The sequence below is a fragment of the Cygnus atratus genome, chromosome 1 (assembly GCF_013377495.2).
Source record: "Cygnus atratus isolate AKBS03 ecotype Queensland, Australia chromosome 1, CAtr_DNAZoo_HiC_assembly, whole genome shotgun sequence".
Taxonomy (NCBI): Eukaryota; Metazoa; Chordata; class Aves; order Anseriformes; family Anatidae; genus Cygnus; species Cygnus atratus.
The window spans coordinates 164,033,264-164,055,290 of record NC_066362.1 but is presented as its reverse complement, the minus strand read 5'-3'; the positions used below and the strand labels follow the sequence as shown (position 1 = coordinate 164,055,290).

The window sequence follows — 22,027 nt, the reverse complement described above, 5'->3', positions numbered from 1 at the left end:
ATCAAACCAGACCTTTGCTCTTCGAACTTTAGAGCTTTCTGGCTTCTTGGCTTTTAGCATGTCATATGTCAGTGTAAATCAATATATCTATCATATAATTGAGAATTAATATTTAATTCTGAAGAAACTACTACATACAAGCTCTTGTATTTAGTCCTCATGCTACCATCTGTAGATTTAGTTCATTTTTTCCTTTCAAGCCTTCCCTTCCAAAAATTAAAAATAATTTCAGGAATTCTTCCAGGAAAAAATTCATACCTTTTTTCCAATCAAGCTTAAGTTTCAGAAATCATAAAACTGAATATAAATTACTTTGCCACTAGAAATTAGCAATGAAAAAAGCATTTAAAATCTCAAATAATATTATTTTTCAAATCTAAGTGTTATCTTAAATGATTTTTTAGACTTTTACCCAACATACCCATTATTTCCCATCACATCTAAAATGATGGTAGAAATCTATTGTGAATGTCCTTCAGTGTTTCCACAAAACATTCTGAGGTTCTGCAATCAAACTCAGCAATCTACACACTAATTTTGGTTCTCTCTTACACTACATTAGTAGTTTAAAAAACTTGAAGTTTCTCAGTTCTGCTTGCCTGTAGTGGTTGGGGAATGTAACACTAAAACTGGGCAGCAGGATACAGTATTCCTTATAATTATACATTTGACATTTAAAATTAAGGAACAAAACCATATTCAGAATATGATTTTTAAAAAGTTCCTGAGTTTAACCAAACGACAAATTCCATTAACTCCCCATAAAATAAAACTATTTCTCACTAGTGTGTATTGTTTTATGCTGTATATATCTTCTACTGTGTGCATGCGTGAATACACAACTGTCTGTATACATGATAACCTCTACCAGAACTTAGCAAGAACAATTAACTGAATCTCACATGACAGAAGGAAAAGTAACTATCAGGACAGTAAGAAGCTAATCCAAATTCACAACATGTTTAGACTCACAGTCTCATAATCGTATTACCTAAAATGGATTAGATTCACAAGCTTAGATCAATGGCTACGTAGCTGTTCCTCATGAAAGGAGAAGAGCAAAAGTAGGAACAGATTTGACTATACAGTGTTTCTTGAGAAAGTAAATGACCACAACTAAAATAAATAGAGTCTGGCAACCACAGTGGATCTCTGCTTCCCTATGATCGTTTATCTACAAATGTAATACCTTTGATCAAAATATATAGAAACAGTGTACTAAGGAGATCTAAAATACTCAATATTTGCTTTATCATAAAATAACTAGTTAATGTCTATAAATAAACAGAAAATGTAAATACGGTATATATGTCAATAGGACTAGAGGCTGAAATTAACACTACAGAAAAAATGTGATTTTTATCATTTTAAATCTTTTTTAAAAAATATTTTTTATTTTTTATTCACTGCTCAATTAATAGTGATAAAATAGAGCAATTAAAGCTTTCTGTAAAAAGCATACCTTAAATATATTTTACAAAATGTACTGAAAGATTTTTTCTACGTAACTGACGATCACAAAAAGCTTATATTTTTAAATGTAGCAAAGTAACATCATCAGAGCTGCCAAGTCTGCATACTCCAGAGTTGAATAAAAATCGAGCCTACTATAAGTACTGTGACATTAATCTGAACAGGGATTAGCATGACTAATTCAGCCACTTGATTTTCCATATGTACTTGCAGCCACTTATGAGACTCCTTCCAGTATGTTTCCCTCTTCTGGAGCCAATACTGGTTGAACAGCTGTAGATTCTAGAAATCGTGTATATTAACGGATTTTTTACTACATTTTGCTCATAACGCCATTCAGTTACCCAATTAAACAAAAAAAGGATGGGCAGATACAAGAAAGCAATATCACTTTATGTGGTCAAGATTTAGCAGAAAAGAGTTTTAAGCTGACTTACAAAAGTCAGGAGCTTACTAAAGAGTTTATTAATTTTCATCAACTTGTGTGGTGCATAAGAACATAATAGCTTGCAGTAGAGACTAAGGCAGTCAAAAGTAAGCCGCTGAACTGTGACTTTTGTTTTGTGGCCATTAAGAAAGCGAAAATGTAGATTTTTTTTCCATTTATGATTATGAATCAAACCAACAAGTCTGAATGCTTAAATACGGTTATAGTAAAATAGTTTCAGGACATGCTATGTCTTTTCAAAAGTATGAAAGTATGAGAGAGATGCAAAGAAAGCTTCTATCCAGAAGTAACTCAAAATATCTGTTATTAGACATAACCACCTTACATTAATAGTTGCTTTCTTAACATCTTTGCTGTTTGCTACTGGCTGTTGACTGATCAGAAACTAAGAAAGCATGTGACTTTTACCTAGTGTGATTGAGAATGTGATGTAACTGGTTAGTTAAAATAAAAGTAGCCATATTTGTCATATTCTAAGAGTTCACGTGGTATCAAAACTTTCACAACACACTTTAAGAAGAAAAAAGATCTACTATATTTTATCTGAACTTTAGAGAAGCATTCATACAGTGAGATGTATGATAATTAAACACTATTTTTCACATTTAATTGTACCTGGCTTACTTATTCAAGTGAAATTTGAATCATCAAGATTATGTTATCAAAATTTAATATTCAGGATTTATTATTGTTGTTATTATTATTATTATTATTTTGTTAAGAGTGATAATCTCTTTAAAGCTTTTCTCAGAGAACAAAGTGTATGTTACTCCACAAATAAATGTGTACTGGAGCCATTTAAAATATACCAACCAGTAAGTTCTTGCTAATCATATATGTGACTGCTGAGATGATTAACATTCCCCACAGCAAATAAAAAAAGTATTAGAAATAAAAACAAGAATCTGAAAAAAAATCATACCCTTCCATGCTTACAAGATTTACCAAAATTGATAAATTGATTTACCAAAGTTGATAGCTCACCCATATAACAGGACAAGTTGAAACTAAATAGCTGCATTAGCAATTAGATCTCCTTCTCACACTCTGCCCTGAAGAAACCATGTTACTGCCCACTTTGGTGAATGCACAAAACCAGATAAGCCAGAAGACCTACAATTTCAGAAGTTTTTTGAGAAACATTGGTTTGGCTTATACACTTATACACTTTTGTATCTAATTGTATCTTGTTGCCAGAAAATGTGTAACCTTTGATTTGTAGTGATGGTGATCACCACTGAAGTTATCCAGATAAATTACGCTTACTCTTATAAACTCAAATGTTTTTTACTGAGCCTTGATGCTGTGATTCTTTCATTAGCTACTATTTTGTAACTCAGGAATTCAAATATAAAACTCACAAAAATATCCATGAAAAACAACACAGCCTAAAGAATTTTTTAAGTTTTTAAAAAAGTGCCTCAATTACATTGGTTAACTACTGGCTGTAAGCCTCTTCTGAGATCATTACATTAGTGGGCCACTTTATGGACAATGAAGTCTTGCATCAGGAACATCTGGTGCTTAATCTAATGATTATACTTTTTTATCAGTCTTTCCACTTTTGCTTCTCTTTTAGGAGAAGAACCTTTAACATAAAAAGCTTTGTACATTGCTACACTCCACCCTCATTACACAATAGCCCTCAAAAATGGAAACACGTGTAAGATAGTATTTAGTAATTACACAACTTTTTTTTTTTTTTTAACCTCAGGACTCATTTGCAGCCTTAATTAAAGAAAGTCTTGTAATGAGGATAGAGTGTACTTCGGATATTTTTCAAAGGCACCTTTTACTTACGTCAACAGGTACCAGAAGGCTCTTGCCAAGATGTTGGTTAAAAGAGAGGCACCAGGCTTCAGTGTAACCATTCATGTTAGGAACATACTTCTTTATTGTCTCATCATTCAGCCTCAGCCAAACACCATCATCATTGTGGATCTATGGGAAACAAGCAACAAAAACGAGCCATGCCCTCCTGTAACCGTTCTGTGGCTAGCAAGGATTAACAGACATTAGACAAACAGCAGTAGCAAGGATGTAATGATCTTCACTATACTGACAGGACATAAGAAGAGGTAAAAAGGAATATTGACAAAATCAGAATTTTAAAGCAATGGGAAGCACATCTTTTTAGAATGCAAGGTGCAAAGACAGATTTAAATCAGATCTTGCAATAATAAGATTTGCTTTGAGAGAACAGAGGAAAGAAAGCCAAGCCTTTATAAGCTTACTGTTCTCCACTTTCCACTTTTCCACTGCTCATTTAACTTAGTAAATTGCAAAAATATTCCTTGTATATGAAGTTATACTAGAAGAAGTATACATGCACAGTAGTCTAACACACTAGTGATCTTTCAGAAGTGTAAGTGAAAGATATAATGAAAATGATACCTGCATCTTTGGATTTTTATATACAGTTGAAATAGCTAAACATAAAATCCTTAGAGAGATATTATTGGAAGATGAACTCTAGGACATTTGTTTCCTGATATCACAGTGCCTGTTACAAAGGTTTTCAAGTAAGCAAATAAAAAGGAAATGACAGCTTGAAAAACTAAATTGGTAAATATTGAGATTTTTGCGATTTATACTCTTATGTTCTTAAGTTGTACATGTCAACATTTAAACATGAAAAAAACATTATTTGCATGGATTAACTTTACATCTTAGCTCAATTTTCAACAGAAATTTCTCATTAATTACCTCGTCAATGAAAGTGATGGATCCATTGACTTTCACTATGCCTATTTGCTCACTCTGAAGGGAAGGGTGGCTACGGATACGAAGCCCTGCACTGTCCTTGGCCACAAATTTGCGAACCTAAGAGAAGCAAAGAAAGATAGTAAGGAAGAAAAAAATGGAACAGAGCTCTCAGAGTAAAAAGAAATAGGTTTAACAGATTCTGAAATGCTAGTGACAAGATGGCAGTCAGAGTTACAGTTTGTTGCTAGTTTCCCATGGCTGCTGTGTATGATTTCACTTATTTTTGTTAAAACTATGTTTAAACTACATCAACTCAATCTCTCTGAAGGTTTTGTTATACCAGACAATATTCAGTACAAGCTTCTCATTCTTATAACTGCCCACCTACAATTTATTCTTCTTTACGTTTCGAGGTTCAGGGTTTTGTCTTACCAAATTTACTGTTTCCAGTAACCGACCAACTCAAGATTATCAGTCCTCATTTGACACTACCATAATATTCTGCTTAGTCAGCTTTTGGCCAAAATATGGATATTTTCCTTAGTAGATAGTCTAAATAGCCTTTTAAGAATAGCAAAAGAACAGATCTTTCTACTTGTTTTTGAAATAGGCATTTGAATAATTTCTTCCTTTTTTCACAGGAAGGTTAGATGAGACACTCCTTGTTACTAGTCTGATTTACTACAGCCCCCCAAATCTCCCAGCTGTTATTCACTTTTTTTTTTTTGCCATTCAAACATGTTATCAGGCAGCTGTCCCAAAGAACAAGTTATAAACGAAAAAGACAGCTCAAGAAATGCATACATTCTGTGTGCGCTGTACAAAACTTTTCTTTGAAGGTTATTTTCAAACTCAACATTATAAAACAAACGTATCAACTGAAGTATGAACTTAGTCTTCAAATTAGCACAGAATGATAAGGAAAGAATCAACTCAGGACAATGGTAAAGAAAGGCAAAAGCTCAGTGCATTAACCTGTTTTTTTTTTCCTCTAAACAAATTATTTAAGAAATTATATACATTTTAAGGCTTTAAAAACAAAAACAAAACAACACAATAACATAGATGTTTTTGTGTAGTTTGGAGAAAAGAAAGCTAAGAGATGACCTCAATGCTCTTTACAACTTCCTGAGGAGGAGAAGAGGAGAGGGAGGTGCTCATCTCTTTCCCCTGGTAACCAATGATAGGACACGTGGGAATGGAACAAGGCTGTTCCATGGAACATACAGACTGGACATTCAGAAAAATTTCTTTATGGTGAAGGTCACAGGCTTCCTAGCGAGGTTGTTGATGTCCCATGTCTGTCAGTATTTAAGAGACATTTGAATATATGCTTAATAATATATGCTTTAATTTTTGGTTGGCCCTGAAGTAGAAGTGGTCTGGCATCGGACTTGATATCTTTCTAGGTCCCTTCCAACCATTCCATCCCATACCATTCCTTGTAAAAATATAATGCTGAACCATTGCTTACAGCATTCTCAACATAGAGAAGCCAATAAACAAAGCCTTGCAAATTAGGGATTCCTAATTTTTACATTGCTACCCCTATGAAATGTTACTTCAGAAAAATCTTGTGACAGGCTAACTGGAGCTTGGATTAAAAATTTCAATTTAGAGGAAGAAGAACTCACACACAGGATTTGGTTACAAACAGGTGTGGAAAGAGCATTTTCCATACATTAATTGTATGAGTCTTCTTTCTGATATAGCACCTTTCTGCTTGGAGTGTGTCTCTATAACATGATGGTTCAGTATCTTATTCATGTAACACTGCCCAAATTGCTTCTTCCATGGAGCACACACAAACTGGGCTCTGACTAGAAGAAGTGATTATAATGCAGAAAGGCATAGTAATTGACATGTACTTATCTCTTAGAGTGCACAGAACTTTGCAAGAGCTTTGTTACTGTGCCTTCTTATTTGGTGAATCTGAAAAGAGGTACATCTTGCAGCACAGAAATGTGTGCTGCATAGAATAATACAACCTTTACAAGTGGGTTAACCTCCCATGGAAGGATGCAAAAAACTAGCCCCATTTTTTTTTTGGTTTCCCTTTTTTTTTTTTTTTTTTTTTAAATCGGATAGTTTCTTGTTTAGTAATGTGAGGACAGTAGAAACAAAACATGTTAGATTCCAGTCATACTGGTAACAGTCCTGCCCCTTCCAATTCAATTAAATTAGGACTGATTTCTAGTATTTGGTTCCAACTACCCTGAATTACCTTACACAGATTGTAAGGCAGTGTTTCCCTCAGTAGGACGTGGGATAGGATTTTCTACAAATTAGTTAATCTAAATTTCACAGCCAATGAGGCGGCACCAGTTCTTGTATTCCAGGCTGAATACAGATCACTGTGATAACCTCCTTTACCACTTTTGATGGACAGGAAAGACAGATTTTCATCCAACTTCAATTAACAGAAAATGAAGAGATCAATACAAAATCATAATATATTATCCATTTTCAACCTGAGATTCAATTAGGTCTGACTCCAAAACTGGAATGCTCCTGTTTCAACAAAAACATTTTGTTGTTTCCAGGTGAGAACAGATCACCACTATTCCTGATGTTTGGTTATAACTATCTGAAATTTAGGGCTGGGAAAGGAGAGAAAGAAGTTTCTAGGACTTAACTGACCCATTTTTTCTCAGTGAAATTGGATTTGGTATATTGGACCATTTCTGATGTACATGTCTAATCTGCATTCTTGGCTTCAGAAGAATGAAGCACAGCACAATGATTATCTTTCTGAATTATTTATAATACTGCTATTCACATACGTGGAGTTATGCTAACCTGGTTCATTATGCAATTTTGACACAGAAGAAAGAAAACTGATAAAATGATCTATCGTGAGAAGTCTACTGTGTTCCTACAACACTGATAAATCCTGGTGTTGACAAAGGCTCAACAAACACCATATACAGGACAGAAACATGGTTCCTCTTTCAAAAAGACTGTAACTTGGAAAAAGAAACAAGAACAACACAGGCAGATGATTAAACACTTGACTACTGCCACAAAACATCAGTTGCCTAACTTTTGTCAAGTTTTTGTTGTGTTTTTTTTTAAGCTGTCATGACTGTTACTTGACTAAATATAGCTGTTATATATGAACCAGTCACCTTAATTCCCACTGTAGTAATTGAAAAGAAAGAAGGCAGTTACATCCAGCAACTTGTATCTTAACAACTGTCTCTTTCTCTTCACTGAGTAAGTAAAACACAGCTTGGATGGAGATACCATTAACATCTGCGAGATGCATTTCACCCAATAAAAAGTTTTTATTAAGATAATAAATAAGATAAAGTAACCAGGAAGTCACAAGGAGCTACTCCTAATGGAGAGAAGGGAGACAGCCTAAAATAATTTTGTGGAAGAAGCAAACAAAACAATGAATAAAAATATCTGTGGAAATTAGAAGTAAATTTATTATTTTTGAGGAGGGCAGCAGGGAAAAGAATCATTTTAGTGGCAGAAGCAGACACTGGATGATGTATTTACAGACTTGGGAGCTGTATAACAAAAAGTACTATTTCTAGATTAACCAGAAAGTTGGAAAAGAATTTTATCAAGATGTACCATACAGCTAAGAAGTTGGCAAACACCCAGTTCTTTTTGTAACCGTGTATTTCTTAGCAGAGGGGAAGATATCTAATCCACTTCTTTCCACTTTTTAAAAATCCACTTTTGCTCTTGTAATAAGAAAGGGAAGGATAACTTTGTGCTTTTTCAGAATTTCACATCTTTTAATACAAGTTTATTGCATGAAAATAAGATTCAGTGCTTTGCTTAATAACCCTTCCTTAGCATAAAGAGGGAGTTGAGGATATTTCCCTCATCTGGGCATTTCGCCAGCAGTGCCACACCATCTTTCAGTTTTCATCCGTTATTTGTGTCTACTTTAGTCTTTTGGGGTACAACAGTAACATGAAATGGAGAAGTCAAAAGCTATAGAAAGGATAACCTTTTAAAATGAAGGCATGACATTCTAAGAAAGGAAGACATCACCAAGAAACTAATTTAGGATTTTATGCTGCCTAAAGAAAGAGCCTTATCAGAAGACAAACAATATGTGCCCTTTGTACAACTCATACCATAGCACAACATCAAATAAAAAGAACTAATATTAGTGTAGAATGCAGTCTGTGGTTTTCATAATGGTTGCACAATATTTGTGTGACAAGCCAAGGGAAAGGTAGTTTCTATATAGTTTCTAACAGCTTTATTAATGGGTATACAGAAAGAAAATGGAATGAACATCTTTCATTTTATTCTGTATATTCATTTCATTCCATTCAGCACATTAAAGTGATTTGCAAATATTCTTAAGTCCTGTACCACTATGAAGTGATAAAGTATATATTAAACGACAGGAAAATCCCACCCAACTACAACTATCTGTTTGGGGTTTTATTTAGTTTTTCAAACCTTGTTTGGCTGAGGCTCTGCCTTTGGTTTAATAAGCTGTGTTCCAGGTGGTATCATTCCCTTTGGAGGATCTTTTACTTTCACTTCTAGCCCAGCATCTATAAGCAAACAAAGACTAAGTTAAAAAAAAAAAAAAAGTAAGTGGATTTATTAGTCATATAGTAACTTCAGTTTATCAGTGCTACAACTTAATAGCATGCAAAGTAGCCACTCACTTATCTGGTTGACAAACACTTGCAGCTGCTTAATGGTGCAAAGTATTATTTTATCAAAATTTATAAAGTCACACGTAGAAATTCACAGATATATAATTTAATGTTGGTATTAGATATCTGTCACACGCTGTGTCCACTTCACTACTAGGTAATTTTGTATCCTAATGTCTGCACAGACATGCTTCAAGGAATGGTGAAGACAGAATTAAATGTTTGAAGGGTGCAAGTAAAAGCTCCTAGAGAGGCAACAGCTTATGCATGCTATACTGCTGCAGATGCTAATCACAAAATGAAATGAACAGACAACAGCCTTAGAAGGCAAGCTACACAACAAGGAAAGGCCTGTAATTTAAAGAGCCAGCATCTTTAATTACCATCACTGTTATAAAACCAGGAGGTGCTAGAAAATATCTCAAGACAGTAAAATTCTCAGATCAGAAAGAAAAATACAAATAAAGAAACAGTTCAAACTTCTGTAATAGATGGATATAACCTTGAATAGTAATCTTAAAAAAATATTTTCAGAAATCACTGTTAATGCCAAACTATAGCAATTTAATGGTTTTAAGCTTTTGTTTTGTTTTGTTTTACAGGCTGACCCTTTGAAGAGCAAGAACGTGAAGCAGCCAGACCTAGTGATAAATCAGCAATGTTTTCAGCAATGTTCTTTTAAACAAATGTGTAAGTAACAGAAGGAATCTAGAAGGATCAAGATTTGAAACAGAGAAGAAACTAAGTGCTACCAGTACTTAAGAGGGCCAAAGTTAAGCAAATCATGGGTCAAGCATGGGTATATGAACCCCACTGAACAACAACAGAAGTAACATTGAAGAAAGATGGCATCGACAACTACTAGAGGACACTCATACCTGTCTAATAACCAAGGTTAACAACTGTATTCTAATATTTCTAAAAGTTAACCCTATGCAATGAATGAAGATGAACAAAGATAACTATTACAAAAAATTTAATATTGATCTTATTTTCTGTAGGTAACACACATTGGATTGGAACGGGACTGAAATTTGTTTATCTATTTGCAAAAGGTGCTGCGCAGTATTGGCAAAGATAAATTGCTGGTGCACTCGCTTAAACCCTCCTATGAGAGATGGGCCTAATTACAATGCCTTCAGTATCTGTGCTGCTGTCTTCACCATACCACCTGTAGGATTAAAGAGGGACAATTCACAGTGTAGACATTTTCTGAAGGGGAAATCTTCCCCCAGAATACTACAGTAACTCATATTTCCCAGGACCAGCAAGACAGATAAATTATTTTCAGCAAGGAAGAAACCAAAAGCATTTAATATTGGTATTAGCAGTTGAGACTTAGGATAATCTCAGTGAAGACCACTCTTTCTCAATTTTCCACAGAGGAAATGACAATTTATTCCTGCACAGTTGGGAACAATTTCTTTTTTTCTTAGGTTCTTCAGATCCTCCCCCCACCTATACATCTCTGTCACTCTCAGTCGAAACAAGACATTTTTCTTGCAGTCTTAAACCTCTCAACGCAACACAGAGCAGACAATAAGATACTCTATTATTCTTGTTTTCTAAATGCATTACGAATACTCAAGTTGCCAAATATGTCCCTATTCCAATGAGAGAATAGCCATGGTCCTTTTTTCTTTTGAGAAAGAAGAGGGATTTCAATAGAAGGCTTCTTAACCAAAAGTGGGGTACTATGTTTTGCTATGAACTTTAATACTTTTTTAATACTAAATCTTAGGAGCACCAAGATATGCCTTTATTGGTATTCAAAGCGGATATAAGATTAATTTCTGCTTAAGTATTGTGAAAATTAAGTACCTATTTCAATGCCATCTATAGTAACGTGAATGGTATAGAGACCAACAGCGCCGGGAGTCCAGTTTGCACAGTATGTACCATCATTATTGACTCTGATCAGCATGTTTTCACTGGGTCTAGGCATAAACAAAACAATTGAGATCATTAAACAATTACTGTCTTCTTGGAAATCGTCTGTAACACTTAGTTTGGTAAACTCTGCTTTTTTTTTCTCTTTGAAATAATCTAATTAGCTTTCTTCCTCTGTCCAAAGCAATAACCCCACGTTATTTATAATGAAGCTATAACCTTCTACAGCACGTTTTGACAGCAGAAGATGAAAGATCACATTCAGAGAATAGATAATACAAATAGAGAATAAACATTAGAAAAACTAAGAATGAAATATTTTAAACCAGAATCTCTAAATTTAAGAAAACAAACGGCCTGCAACTCAGGGTGTAAGCAAAAGTGATGGGACATCTTAATTTTAGTATCTAATAAAAAATAATTATTTAACATTTACCTCTTTGGTGTTGGTGAAGCAAAGCGTAGTTCTTCAAATGAGTAATTTTCATATGCCTATCAACAGATGAAATTAAATGAACATAAAATCAACAATTATCAAATAAAAGAAAGCAGAGTATCTTCTCAAAAAACACACAAATCTAACTGTACACTCACCAGAAACATTTAGTAGGAAACCAGAAAACCAATTCCAGAACTCAGAAAGAGAGACAAAGACATACATACATAAAACAAGTATCTTCATTCTCTCTTTAAATTGCCGTTAACAAAAATACACATTGCTAACAAAAGCTTTGTTCACAGTCAAGTCTTTGAATCCCTTCTAATCTAACTTGATTTAAAAGCCCTTGAATTCCTTTTAATTTACCTCTAAAAATTCTGTTTAATAATCCAGATTTCAACTTCCTTGTAGGCACAAATATATGGATATATATTCCGGGCAACCTGTTCCACTGCCTCACCACCCCTCAGACTAAAGAATTTTCTCCGAACATCTAATATAAATCTCCCCTCTTTTAGTTTAAAACTGTTCCCCTGAGAGGCACTGCTTGTCATTGGCCTCCACCTTGACACACAGGCTGGAATGTTCTGGGTGTGGCCATCCAGTCAATTCCTTATCCAACAAACAGTCCACCCTTCAAATCCATCTCTCTCCAACTTAGGGATAAGGATAACAAATATAACATTAGGCAGTGCATTGAAGACCATGTGAAGGTAAGAAAACAAACATGTTGCACATAACTGCAAGGCAGCCCAGTGGATTTACCAAGGCAATTTTGGATGCTCTTTCTTTCTACTCAAAATGAAGAAATTCCCTCTGTACTGAGGTGATACTTTTGCTGATTCTCACTAGAAAAAAAATAAATAAATCTACTTTCACAGTTTCTTGTGAAATGACTGCACTGAAAAGCTCCACAAAAGTAGACTACAGTAGTCCCAAAACTCAGCAAATGTATCACTAGTTGCAATAGTTGCTGAGTTATCAGATTTGTACATTCCATCAAAAACAACAGTGGAAAAAAAAAGGAAGGATAAAAACACGTGAACACAGCTGCAGATCCGCCATTCTGGGTCTTTATCCAAATATCCAATATGGTTTTGGGTTTCAATCCTCCATACTTGTTGTATGTATAATTTACTGTCACAAAGTGAGGAGCTACAGTTTCTAATTGTATTTGGATGGTTCTATCTAGCACTGATACAACGTACAAGCTGGCATAAAACAGAAAGGTCAGAGGATGTCTGTATTTTGCAGTGAAGTAACTAAGTAATGCAAGGAGGGAAGTAAAAGAGAATTTTAACTTTCTTGAATCAATAAAGTTAATAAGCTAATCAGGAACAGCAGGTAACACAGTTGCATTTCTCAGAATGTGGGACTGTCCTTAACTTAAGTAGCAAAATACCATCTCTCTTCCTGAATAAAAAAAAGATTTATTGTAAGTCTTTTCCATCCAAAACTTGCAAGAAACTTCCCCAAAAAAGGTGTTAAACATAGAAGTCAATCATGCTTCAGCAAAAGACACTTTTTGTATTTTATCTTGATGTGTGTAATTTACTTCTTCTGTTTGACCATTACAAACTTTTGTCCTATATGCTAAGGTGACTTTAAATGAATACTTTCATTTTAATTTTACCTTTACTTGATTCAAATTAAAAATTATTGAAGTTGATTAGCTAATACCAAGCTTTCCTCACTCAAAGGAGCTCTGGAGATGAATTTCTAGACACTTGCACTTGCTCCACAGACAGTTACTCCAGAGTACCTAATGTGTTGCAAGGTGTGCCACTGTAACAGCTGTGCGAACAGGTTTGATACCTATTGCTAAAAAGAAGCCTGTAGTCAATGGTTATTAGAAATCACATCTGGGTTCAAACTATAAATAAATAATGTACCTTTTCGCTCAAGTCACTGATAAAAATACCAAGTAGCATCAAGACAAGGAGTGATCTTTGCAGTAACCCAAGTAAAGTAAATAAATAAATAAACCCCACACTCGTTTCATTTTAGACATGTAAGTTAACAAGTTTTTAAATCATTTGTTTTATCCTATATTGATTGCATTACCATCTGCAGAAAACAAACCTGTACCCTTTAAAAGACAGTAGTTTGCTGACTTTTTTTCCACATAAATCCATACAGGGTATAGCATTATCCTTCTCTAACTCCTGATTAATCATGTGTCCTGGTTTCAGGTAGGACAGAGTTAATTTTCCTCCTAGTAGCTGGCAGGGTGCTATGTTTTGGATTAGGATGAGAAGAGCGCTGATAACATGCTGATGTTTTAATTGTTGTAGAGCAATGCTTACACCAAGCCAAGGACTTTTCAGCTTCTCGCTCTGTCCTGCTAGCGAGCAGGCTGGGGGTGCAGCAGGAGCTGGGAGGGGACAGACCCAGGACAGCTGACCCAAACTGGCCAAAGGGGTATTCCATACCATCTGACGTCATGCTGAACAATATATAGGGGTGGCTAGCCGGGGTGGGGGGCCGGCTGCTCGGGGATAGGCTGGGCATCGGTCAACGGGTGGTGAGCAATAGCATTGTGCATCACTTATTTCGTACACATAATAATAATAGTATTAATAGTAATAATTATTATTATTATTGTTATTATTTTTCCTGTCTTAATAAACTGTCTTTATCTCAACTCACAGGCTTCACTTTCCCGTTTCTCTCCCCCATCCCGGAGAGGGAGGGGGGAGGGTGAGCGAACGGCTGTGTGGTGTTTGGCTGCCAGCCGGGCTAAACCACAACATCATGTTTCATTAAGTTTTCCAACTGCTAGTTATATATATCATGTCACATCTCGTAACTGGGTCAATATGTTACCTATATATAAATGCACCTTTCCGTTTTAAAATACACTCAAACCAATAGTAACTGTTTTCATGTCTTTAAAAACTGTTGCCTGCAAAGTCTCTGAGATGATTTATTTGGCAATTTTGAGTTGATACACCAATCATTTTTATGATCTTTCTAACTTTGCTTAGCTCCATTTTTTTTCTTACGTTCACCAGTTATAGGTTTTAATATAGGTTCTATGAAACACTCCAGCCCTATATAGGTACAGAGGCTTGTCTTTTTTCCCCCTTATTTCAATAGCTGTTTTTATTTCTCCTCTCACTCAGACTAGTTTACTAATCAATGTAATCAAAATTAAATATACAACTTTTCTTTTTATATACTAATCCCGTTTATTTTTTGCTTTACAATTCAGGCACAGTTGGCCATTTTGAAGCATCTACTTTTCTGCTGAACTTAATAAACATAATCAAAGTAATTTGCAACTAATGAATTTTTAGATTGTGATCAAACTGAAACATACTTTTACCCCTTCCTCTTCGCATACTTCTACCCACTTTGTATACTGGATTTTATAGCTAATCTTGCTCAAATGACAGTAATTTACCTTCATCATTGTAATAGCAATATATCGAGCTTCTTTTACTATCATTGGCTCATAAGAAGAATCAAGCTTTGGTGAAGGAAGTCCTCCGAAAGTCATATCAGCGCTAGGGGAAGCAGCTGCTGCAGGACTCCCTGGTATCCGTTGCACCTTTTTTACTTGCTCTTGTTGCAAAGATGTTTTTTTCTGAGAAACAGGAATAGCTTTGACTTCTACCTATAATCAGACACAGAATATGGGAAATGACTTAGGGAAATGATTCAGGGAGAAAGCAAACCTACATATTCTTTTAGACCTGCTAAAGTACAGTGACACTGCTTAAAGAACTTGCATCTAGTTATGTCAAAAACATGCGTCTACACAGACAAAGTCAAGAACAACATCTTAGTGTAAAACTTGAGAATGTAAATGTACAGGAAAGCAGCACCTAACTGACTTTGCATGTGATCGGTAAGGGTAAGGTTAGATAACTTATGCCAGTTGCAGAGCACTCCCTAGGAAGCACAGTATATTCTGGTGTACTAGCTAAGTTTGCTGACAACAGAAAATGCTTCAGGTTTCAGAGTGAGTCATCAGCGCCTGCCAGACCTGGCACAGCACCCTATTACATTGGCACTGTGCACTTTAATTCATATTTTATCTTTTTTTTTTTTTTTTCTTTTTCCCATAAGTACCACAGACATCTATTAGTGTAGATAACAAAGAGCCAGCTGAACTTAGTTTTCTGAGGAGGAACAGACTACCTGGATTACCTGAACAGACTACCTGGAAAATAAATTTATGCATGACTCATCCTAAATCTGCAATGAAGTGTTTAGTTGCTGCAGATGTCATATGCTATTTATCAAAATTTGACCTAATTTACTGGAAGTTACCTCAGTACATTGAACACTGAATGAGTCCAATCGAATAATAATAATTAAATTATGTGTTACTTTAATATACTTGTGCAGAAAAATAGTTATTAAATAACAAATCCAGCAACTATTTTGATGGGTTTATATTCACACATCTTTTTCCCAATTTGTAGAATAAAGTAACTAAAAGTTTTCTACTTCCTCTGTCACAAATTTACGTCATTAACTATACATTTATATTATGTTCAAATTGTGTGACTAAACTGATTCTTGTATTATTGTTTAAAACTCACTGGTTATTAATGAATTTACAGTACACTGAAAGATAACTCAATTACATCATATACAAACACTAGTCTTGAGAGTTCTTACAGCAGGAATCTTACCTTTGTTTAAGGTACTTCATTTATTTTTATGCTTGACAAAAGCAAGATTTGAAAACATCTGTACAACTCCAGAAAAATAGGGGGCTTTAAAACATAGATGTAACCTAATTTATTAAAACTAGATGAGTAACATTTTGTGTTCAATTTCATTTGTTTGCATGCTTCATTATCTGAAAACTAACAGCCAACTTTTACACATATTCCACAGGTATTAATCCAAAGCCCAGAAGGGTTTTCTAATTCTATCTCAGGTGGTCATGAACATTTCCTTTCCAGTACTTCAACAACTATAAAAAAACAGCTGTTATTAACTGAAGAGGATGAAGCAAAAATCAACAATCTCAGATCTTGCCAGTTAATAAGTTCAAAGACTACAGGAACTTCCAAATATTAGAAAGGGAGAAGAGCTGTTCTAATACAAAAAAAAATTACTAAAAGATGATTTACCAATGTGGTTCTGATTCTTTTTTCCATCACTTTTATTCACTTCGCAATTTATAATACTCTTTCCTGGCTTACAAGTAAGAAGTGGATTCTTGTCACCTTATACATCACCACCACCAAAGGTCTAAAAGTGGGCATTTCCACTACTATATACGTGTAGCTCATTACAGACAAGACATAACCTGCATGAGATGTTGGCATAATATGGAATTTGACAATTCTGTGGATTTATAGGTTAAAAAGTCCACTGAATTTAAGAATGCCACATTCTGCCCTATACAAGAGTATTCTGTGGAATATCTACAACAAATATTAAACGAAGACATGATGAAGTATAAGAACAGCCAAGATTGCAATAATTACCTTCATATTAGGAACATGAACAACATCCCCATACTGGTCTTTTGTTTGTACTGTAATAACAGTTGGCCAACCACAACGAATGTCATCCTTATTCAAAATCAATGACGTTTTTTGAGGATCAGCATATGAATCTGGCTGAAGCCATCTACAGCAAAGACAGACACTTATCATTAAAATATCTTCTAGCCTCTCAAAAGATAAAGTCTTAATCTGTACAAACACAATATCCACCTAAGAAAGAATGCAGAAGGTCTGAATAATTAAATATATGCTTTTACCTAATATATGAATAAAACCAGCACAGCCAGTTTTACTTAAATCACAGAATGGCTTGAGTCGGAAGGCACCTTAAGGATCATCTATTTCCAACCCCCCCTGCCATGTGCAGGGATGGGGCATCCACAACTTTTCTGGGCAACCTGTTCCACTGCCTCACCACCCCTCAGACTAAAGAATTTTCTCCGAACATCTAATATAAATCTCCCCTCTTTTAGTTTAAAACTGTACCCCTGAGAGGCACTGCTTGTCATTGGCCTCCACCTTGACACACAGGCTGGAATGTTCTGGGTGTGGCCATCCAGTCAATTCCTTATCCAACAAACAGTCCACCCTTCAAATCCATCTCTCTCCAACTTAGGGATAAGGATAACAAATATAACAAGTGTTTGAAACAGTTATTAAATGTACATAGCTACTTCTATAGAAAAACAACAGTGCACAGTTTTTAAAATTTAGCATACAAATAAACAATTTCTATTTCGCTGCAATACTTAACAGCTATGAAGTCATGGGTTTATTCATGAAGCACGCAAGCTTTTTACCTTGCAAGTCGTCCACCACTTGATCCTGGTACACAAGCAATGAAATCCTCTAGAAACGACTGCTCATTGCTTTGTACCTGCAGTGGAAGATTTCCTTCAAGGGCTTCCAGTATTGTTGGTGAGTGAGATAGTGCCAACCCTTTTCCAAGAATGCCGGAATGAGATTTGCACACCTTTTATTTTTATTTTATTTTGAGGTGGGGTGAGGATAAAAGAGACATAAAAACGAATCTTTCAGTATTTTACATGTATACACTTTCCCATAATATGACAGTAATTGACACAGACATTTGGGGGACTGAAAACCATTCCAGGAGGGGCAAAGTGGATTAATTACATTGACACACACACACACAAAAAAAGTCAGCTCCTAACACTAGAATTACCTAGTTTAGAAAACACTCATAATTGGCATCAAAAGTATTGTCTACTCAGTCTAGAAAACACTGTGTCAATAATTTGTGTCAGAAGAGACTAGATGAGCTTGAGTTGAGGGAGAGTTTCTGGAAGAAAGAATAAGGAAACATGAACTTTGAGGCTAAGGGAATCCTTACTGGTTGAATTATGACCAGGAGAAGAATGAAGAAAGCCCTTTTGAAAATGTAACTAATTTAACATTCTAAAAGAACATAAAAGGCTAGAGATAGTAACTTATAAATAACTATATAGCTATAAATAACTATAATAACGATAGAAAGAAGTATCTTGAGTAAGATATTTTGGGGTGAGACAGGGTAAAATAAGAAATGTGGAAAGATGCATAGAAAATCAGGCTGAACTACAAGTGAAAAATGAGTCATCCATTACTTGTATGCAAACTCCCAGTTCACTTTTTGAATTAAAATACTGTGGATTCAAGAACACATTTGCTGAAAAAAAAAATCTTTCGAGAACATCTGATTCCTCCTCAACAGTTTCTGTTTATTGTTCTGTCATTTCAGGCCTATTCTATCATACTGTAGCACTGATGTGTTTTCCAGCAAGTACAGTAACAACTAAATTTCAAAATATTCGCCCTGAAAATAACTATGAGAGAGAACATGAAAAAATCATTTTTCACTGTTCATCATCAGCTAGGGCCAAAAAATAGAGAGCTACTGACCAGCATCAGCTGCCATCACAACAACCAAACTATATCATCAATCCAGAGCAACTACAGACATATTAACCAGAACTTCATAGATGTTACTGTTCAACTGAAAGAGTTATTTTATTTCTGCAATTACAAAGACAGGTGAAGGATTATTTAAAATTTATTAAATCATGCAACCAACATGTAAGGTGATCTAACTTCCTATCTGATATTTTATGCATGTTTTCTACGCAGATTTACTGTAAGACTTAAAAGCAACAGCATACCTGTAAAGCAGCTTCTTCAAGAATCTCAAGATCTTCTTCAAATTCATTACCTGCTGTAAAAATATAAACATGTATTTTTCATAACAGTAATACTGACATTTATTTATGCATTATAGAACTTGAAATTTAATTCTGTTTAGTTTATACTACAAAAGTTAAGTTTGCAGGAGGATGTGTAATATTGTTTAAAAAGCAGTTGAAAGATTAATATTTGAATCTTTTAATCTTTTTTTGCTTCTACTAAGAAACCTAGTAAACATGCAGTACTGTGTAGTTCAGTGTACAAGCAAATAAACAATATATCTTACACAAAAATCAAATTTGGTACTTATCTCCAAGACCGTATGTATGGCAAATCTTTGGATGCAACTAGATACGTCTAGGAAAAAGATTCTGGGAGGTCAAGATGATTGCCAGGAAGCAGTACTTAAGACTATCCAACAACTGCTTCTTTATAAGAATTTACCCCCAAAAAACGTATTTAAAAACCTGATAAACTCTGCACAATTTTGTAAATTATGAATCCACCCAGAGCATAAAAATCAAATGAATTCTACTCTATGGCATTTCTTTCTCAAAAATGCAACTTAAAAGCCTGATTCCAGTGTGACCAGAACTGCCAAATACAGTCTTAACAGAAAAGAAAAGTAAACAGGTAAGGTTATGATATTTCTAGTCTCTCTCAAAACATGTCAGGCAATTCTATTAGTAAGGAGAGAGAAAGAGAAATTAGAATAATCAAGTCCTAAGGCATTTTTAAAATTCTAAGAAATATAGGTATGTAGAAACTCTGCTCTCAGAATGAAATTCAATTTCTACAGAATTTGAAACAATTAAGTAATAATGTTAAACAATTAAATAATGCATTGATCGATTCCACGTTGCTGTTTAGGTTAGATCTCAGTCACAAACCAATTGTCTCTTTTGAGTAGAGGCATTTTAAACTTAACTCTTAGAAAACTTGCAAGGAGGAGATGTTGCCTTTTGACAAAGTAACTCAATATTTGGATGTACTCTCAAAGATGAAGTTTTCATAATAAATAAAGGAATCACCATTTGGTGCATTTTCCTCTGGAGTAAAAATAGTTAAAGCCCTCTTGATGCCCTTTCAAAGCACTTTTTTCTTTCCTAATGCTCATATAGGAATACTTATACAATTATCTGGCCTACTGTATACAGAGAATATCCACTACAACAGTTATTAAAAAACAGGGCAATTCTTTGTGAAGGATATCCTCCTTCAGCAAAGTGTTTACACCATGATGCAGTCACGAAAATAATGCAAATAGTGGTAAGGATGGAAGGGTCTACAAGGATTCCTGTAACAACTAGTGACTAATTTGAAGTCATTTCAGTCATCCTATCTATCCCATGATGCTCTTTGCACAACCTCCTACAGAATTCTCTGTTGAAAATTTTCAACCATGTGTTGCCTACTTTTCTTAATTTTGCCATGACATCTGTGAAGTTTCTTAATTTAAAGTCATCAGGTTTTAAGATCACTTAGTTGGATACAGAGGTCTAAATATTACCAGGGCAATGGAGCAGTATTTATTTCACCTACTTTTGGGCAGTGAGGCATGAGATAATAAACTCAGACGTAGGTATTACAAGATATTTTTACAGCAAATGGAAGAGAAATAGGCATCTTCTTTCAGTGATTTTTTTTTTAGATGTTTATCATGGAATGACATGAACCATCCTCTGAAGATGTCTATATTATCTCTAAAAGAAGGTTAGAGCAACTAGCTTAGACTCTGATGCTTAACTTCTGAATGCCAAAGTTCAGACATTATATATTAAATTGCTTATTCCCTCCTTAAGCAAGCCTTTTCCTTAGGGTATTTTCTTTAGACTATATACACCTACACATGGAACTAAGGTAAAATTGTAGAAATTATAAAACGAAGTATGAAAACTCTAATACAAAGGGCTTTCTTGTGTGCATGCACTATAATGCAGTCTTTTATATAACAAATGATTACATATCTTTTTCTTAAAGGACTCTCCCTTTCATGAATAAAATTATACTGTTCCACAGATAAGTAATGACAGTAGCATATAAAACAGAGCACTTTTCAAGGTACCATTTCACTTACAGCAAAAGGTAAAAGATACATTATCTATAATGGAGGAAAGGAAAAAGCTGTCTGATACTAAGGCATTTAAATGTTGCTCTCCAAAACCACATTTTACCTCTTTTCCTGCCAAGTGTTTCCGAGACATCAGGCAAAACACTTCAAGCAAAATTACAGGTAACTGAAAACAGTCTTAAAAGGCACAGTAATTTCCATCACAGCAGTCAAACACTACGATTCCTGCCTATAATTCATCTGTTTATTCATAAGGTCCAGTGGTCTTGTAGAGAACCTCTATGCACTTGTATCTGTTTGTCATTAGTTTTGCAATACTGTCAGCAATACTAACAGATTTGGCTGAAGTCCTTGAGTTGGTGTTGGGTAAACAGCGAGATGCATTCTTTATTATTTTGCATCAATTACTTCAGTAATCAGAAAACTACCCTGCTTCTGCACCTACCATTCCTCTGTTGCAGTTCACGCACAACCCCTTATATAAGTTTGCTGAGACTGCATAGATAACTTGACTGCATGTTTTATTTAAAATTTGTTCTACCTTAAAGCACAGAAACTAATCTACGTATCACCTACTCTCCCTTCTTCTTTTAGACATTCAAAATTAGAATGAAAACCTCTTCTGAAAGAAGAATGAAGCATTAGAAAACCTGTGAAGGAAGTTATAAGCATTCACACTCAGCTTCTTAGGTGGGAACGGTGGGA

General features: G+C 34.8%; 1 protein-coding gene across 2 annotated transcripts in view; it reads right to left on the bottom strand.

Moving 5' to 3' along the window:
- MYCBP2 (MYC binding protein 2) overlaps positions 1 to 22,027 on the bottom strand; it is a 196,503-nt gene that overhangs the window by 60,862 nt on the left and 113,614 nt on the right. For both annotated transcript variants that reach the window (XM_050708276.1, XM_050708273.1), the window contains exons 44-52: positions 19,230 to 19,279; positions 17,871 to 18,043; positions 17,050 to 17,194; positions 15,003 to 15,215; positions 11,594 to 11,649; positions 11,089 to 11,204; positions 9,062 to 9,159; positions 4,628 to 4,744; positions 3,722 to 3,862 (exon numbers count right to left, since the gene is read on the bottom strand). In XM_050708276.1, coding sequence (XP_050564233.1) covers positions 3,722 to 3,862; positions 4,628 to 4,744; positions 9,062 to 9,159; positions 11,089 to 11,204; positions 11,594 to 11,649; positions 15,003 to 15,215; positions 17,050 to 17,194; positions 17,871 to 18,043; positions 19,230 to 19,279 — 1,109 coding nt within the window. The remainder of the gene's footprint in view (positions 1 to 3,721; positions 3,863 to 4,627; positions 4,745 to 9,061; positions 9,160 to 11,088; positions 11,205 to 11,593; positions 11,650 to 15,002; positions 15,216 to 17,049; positions 17,195 to 17,870; positions 18,044 to 19,229; positions 19,280 to 22,027) is intronic.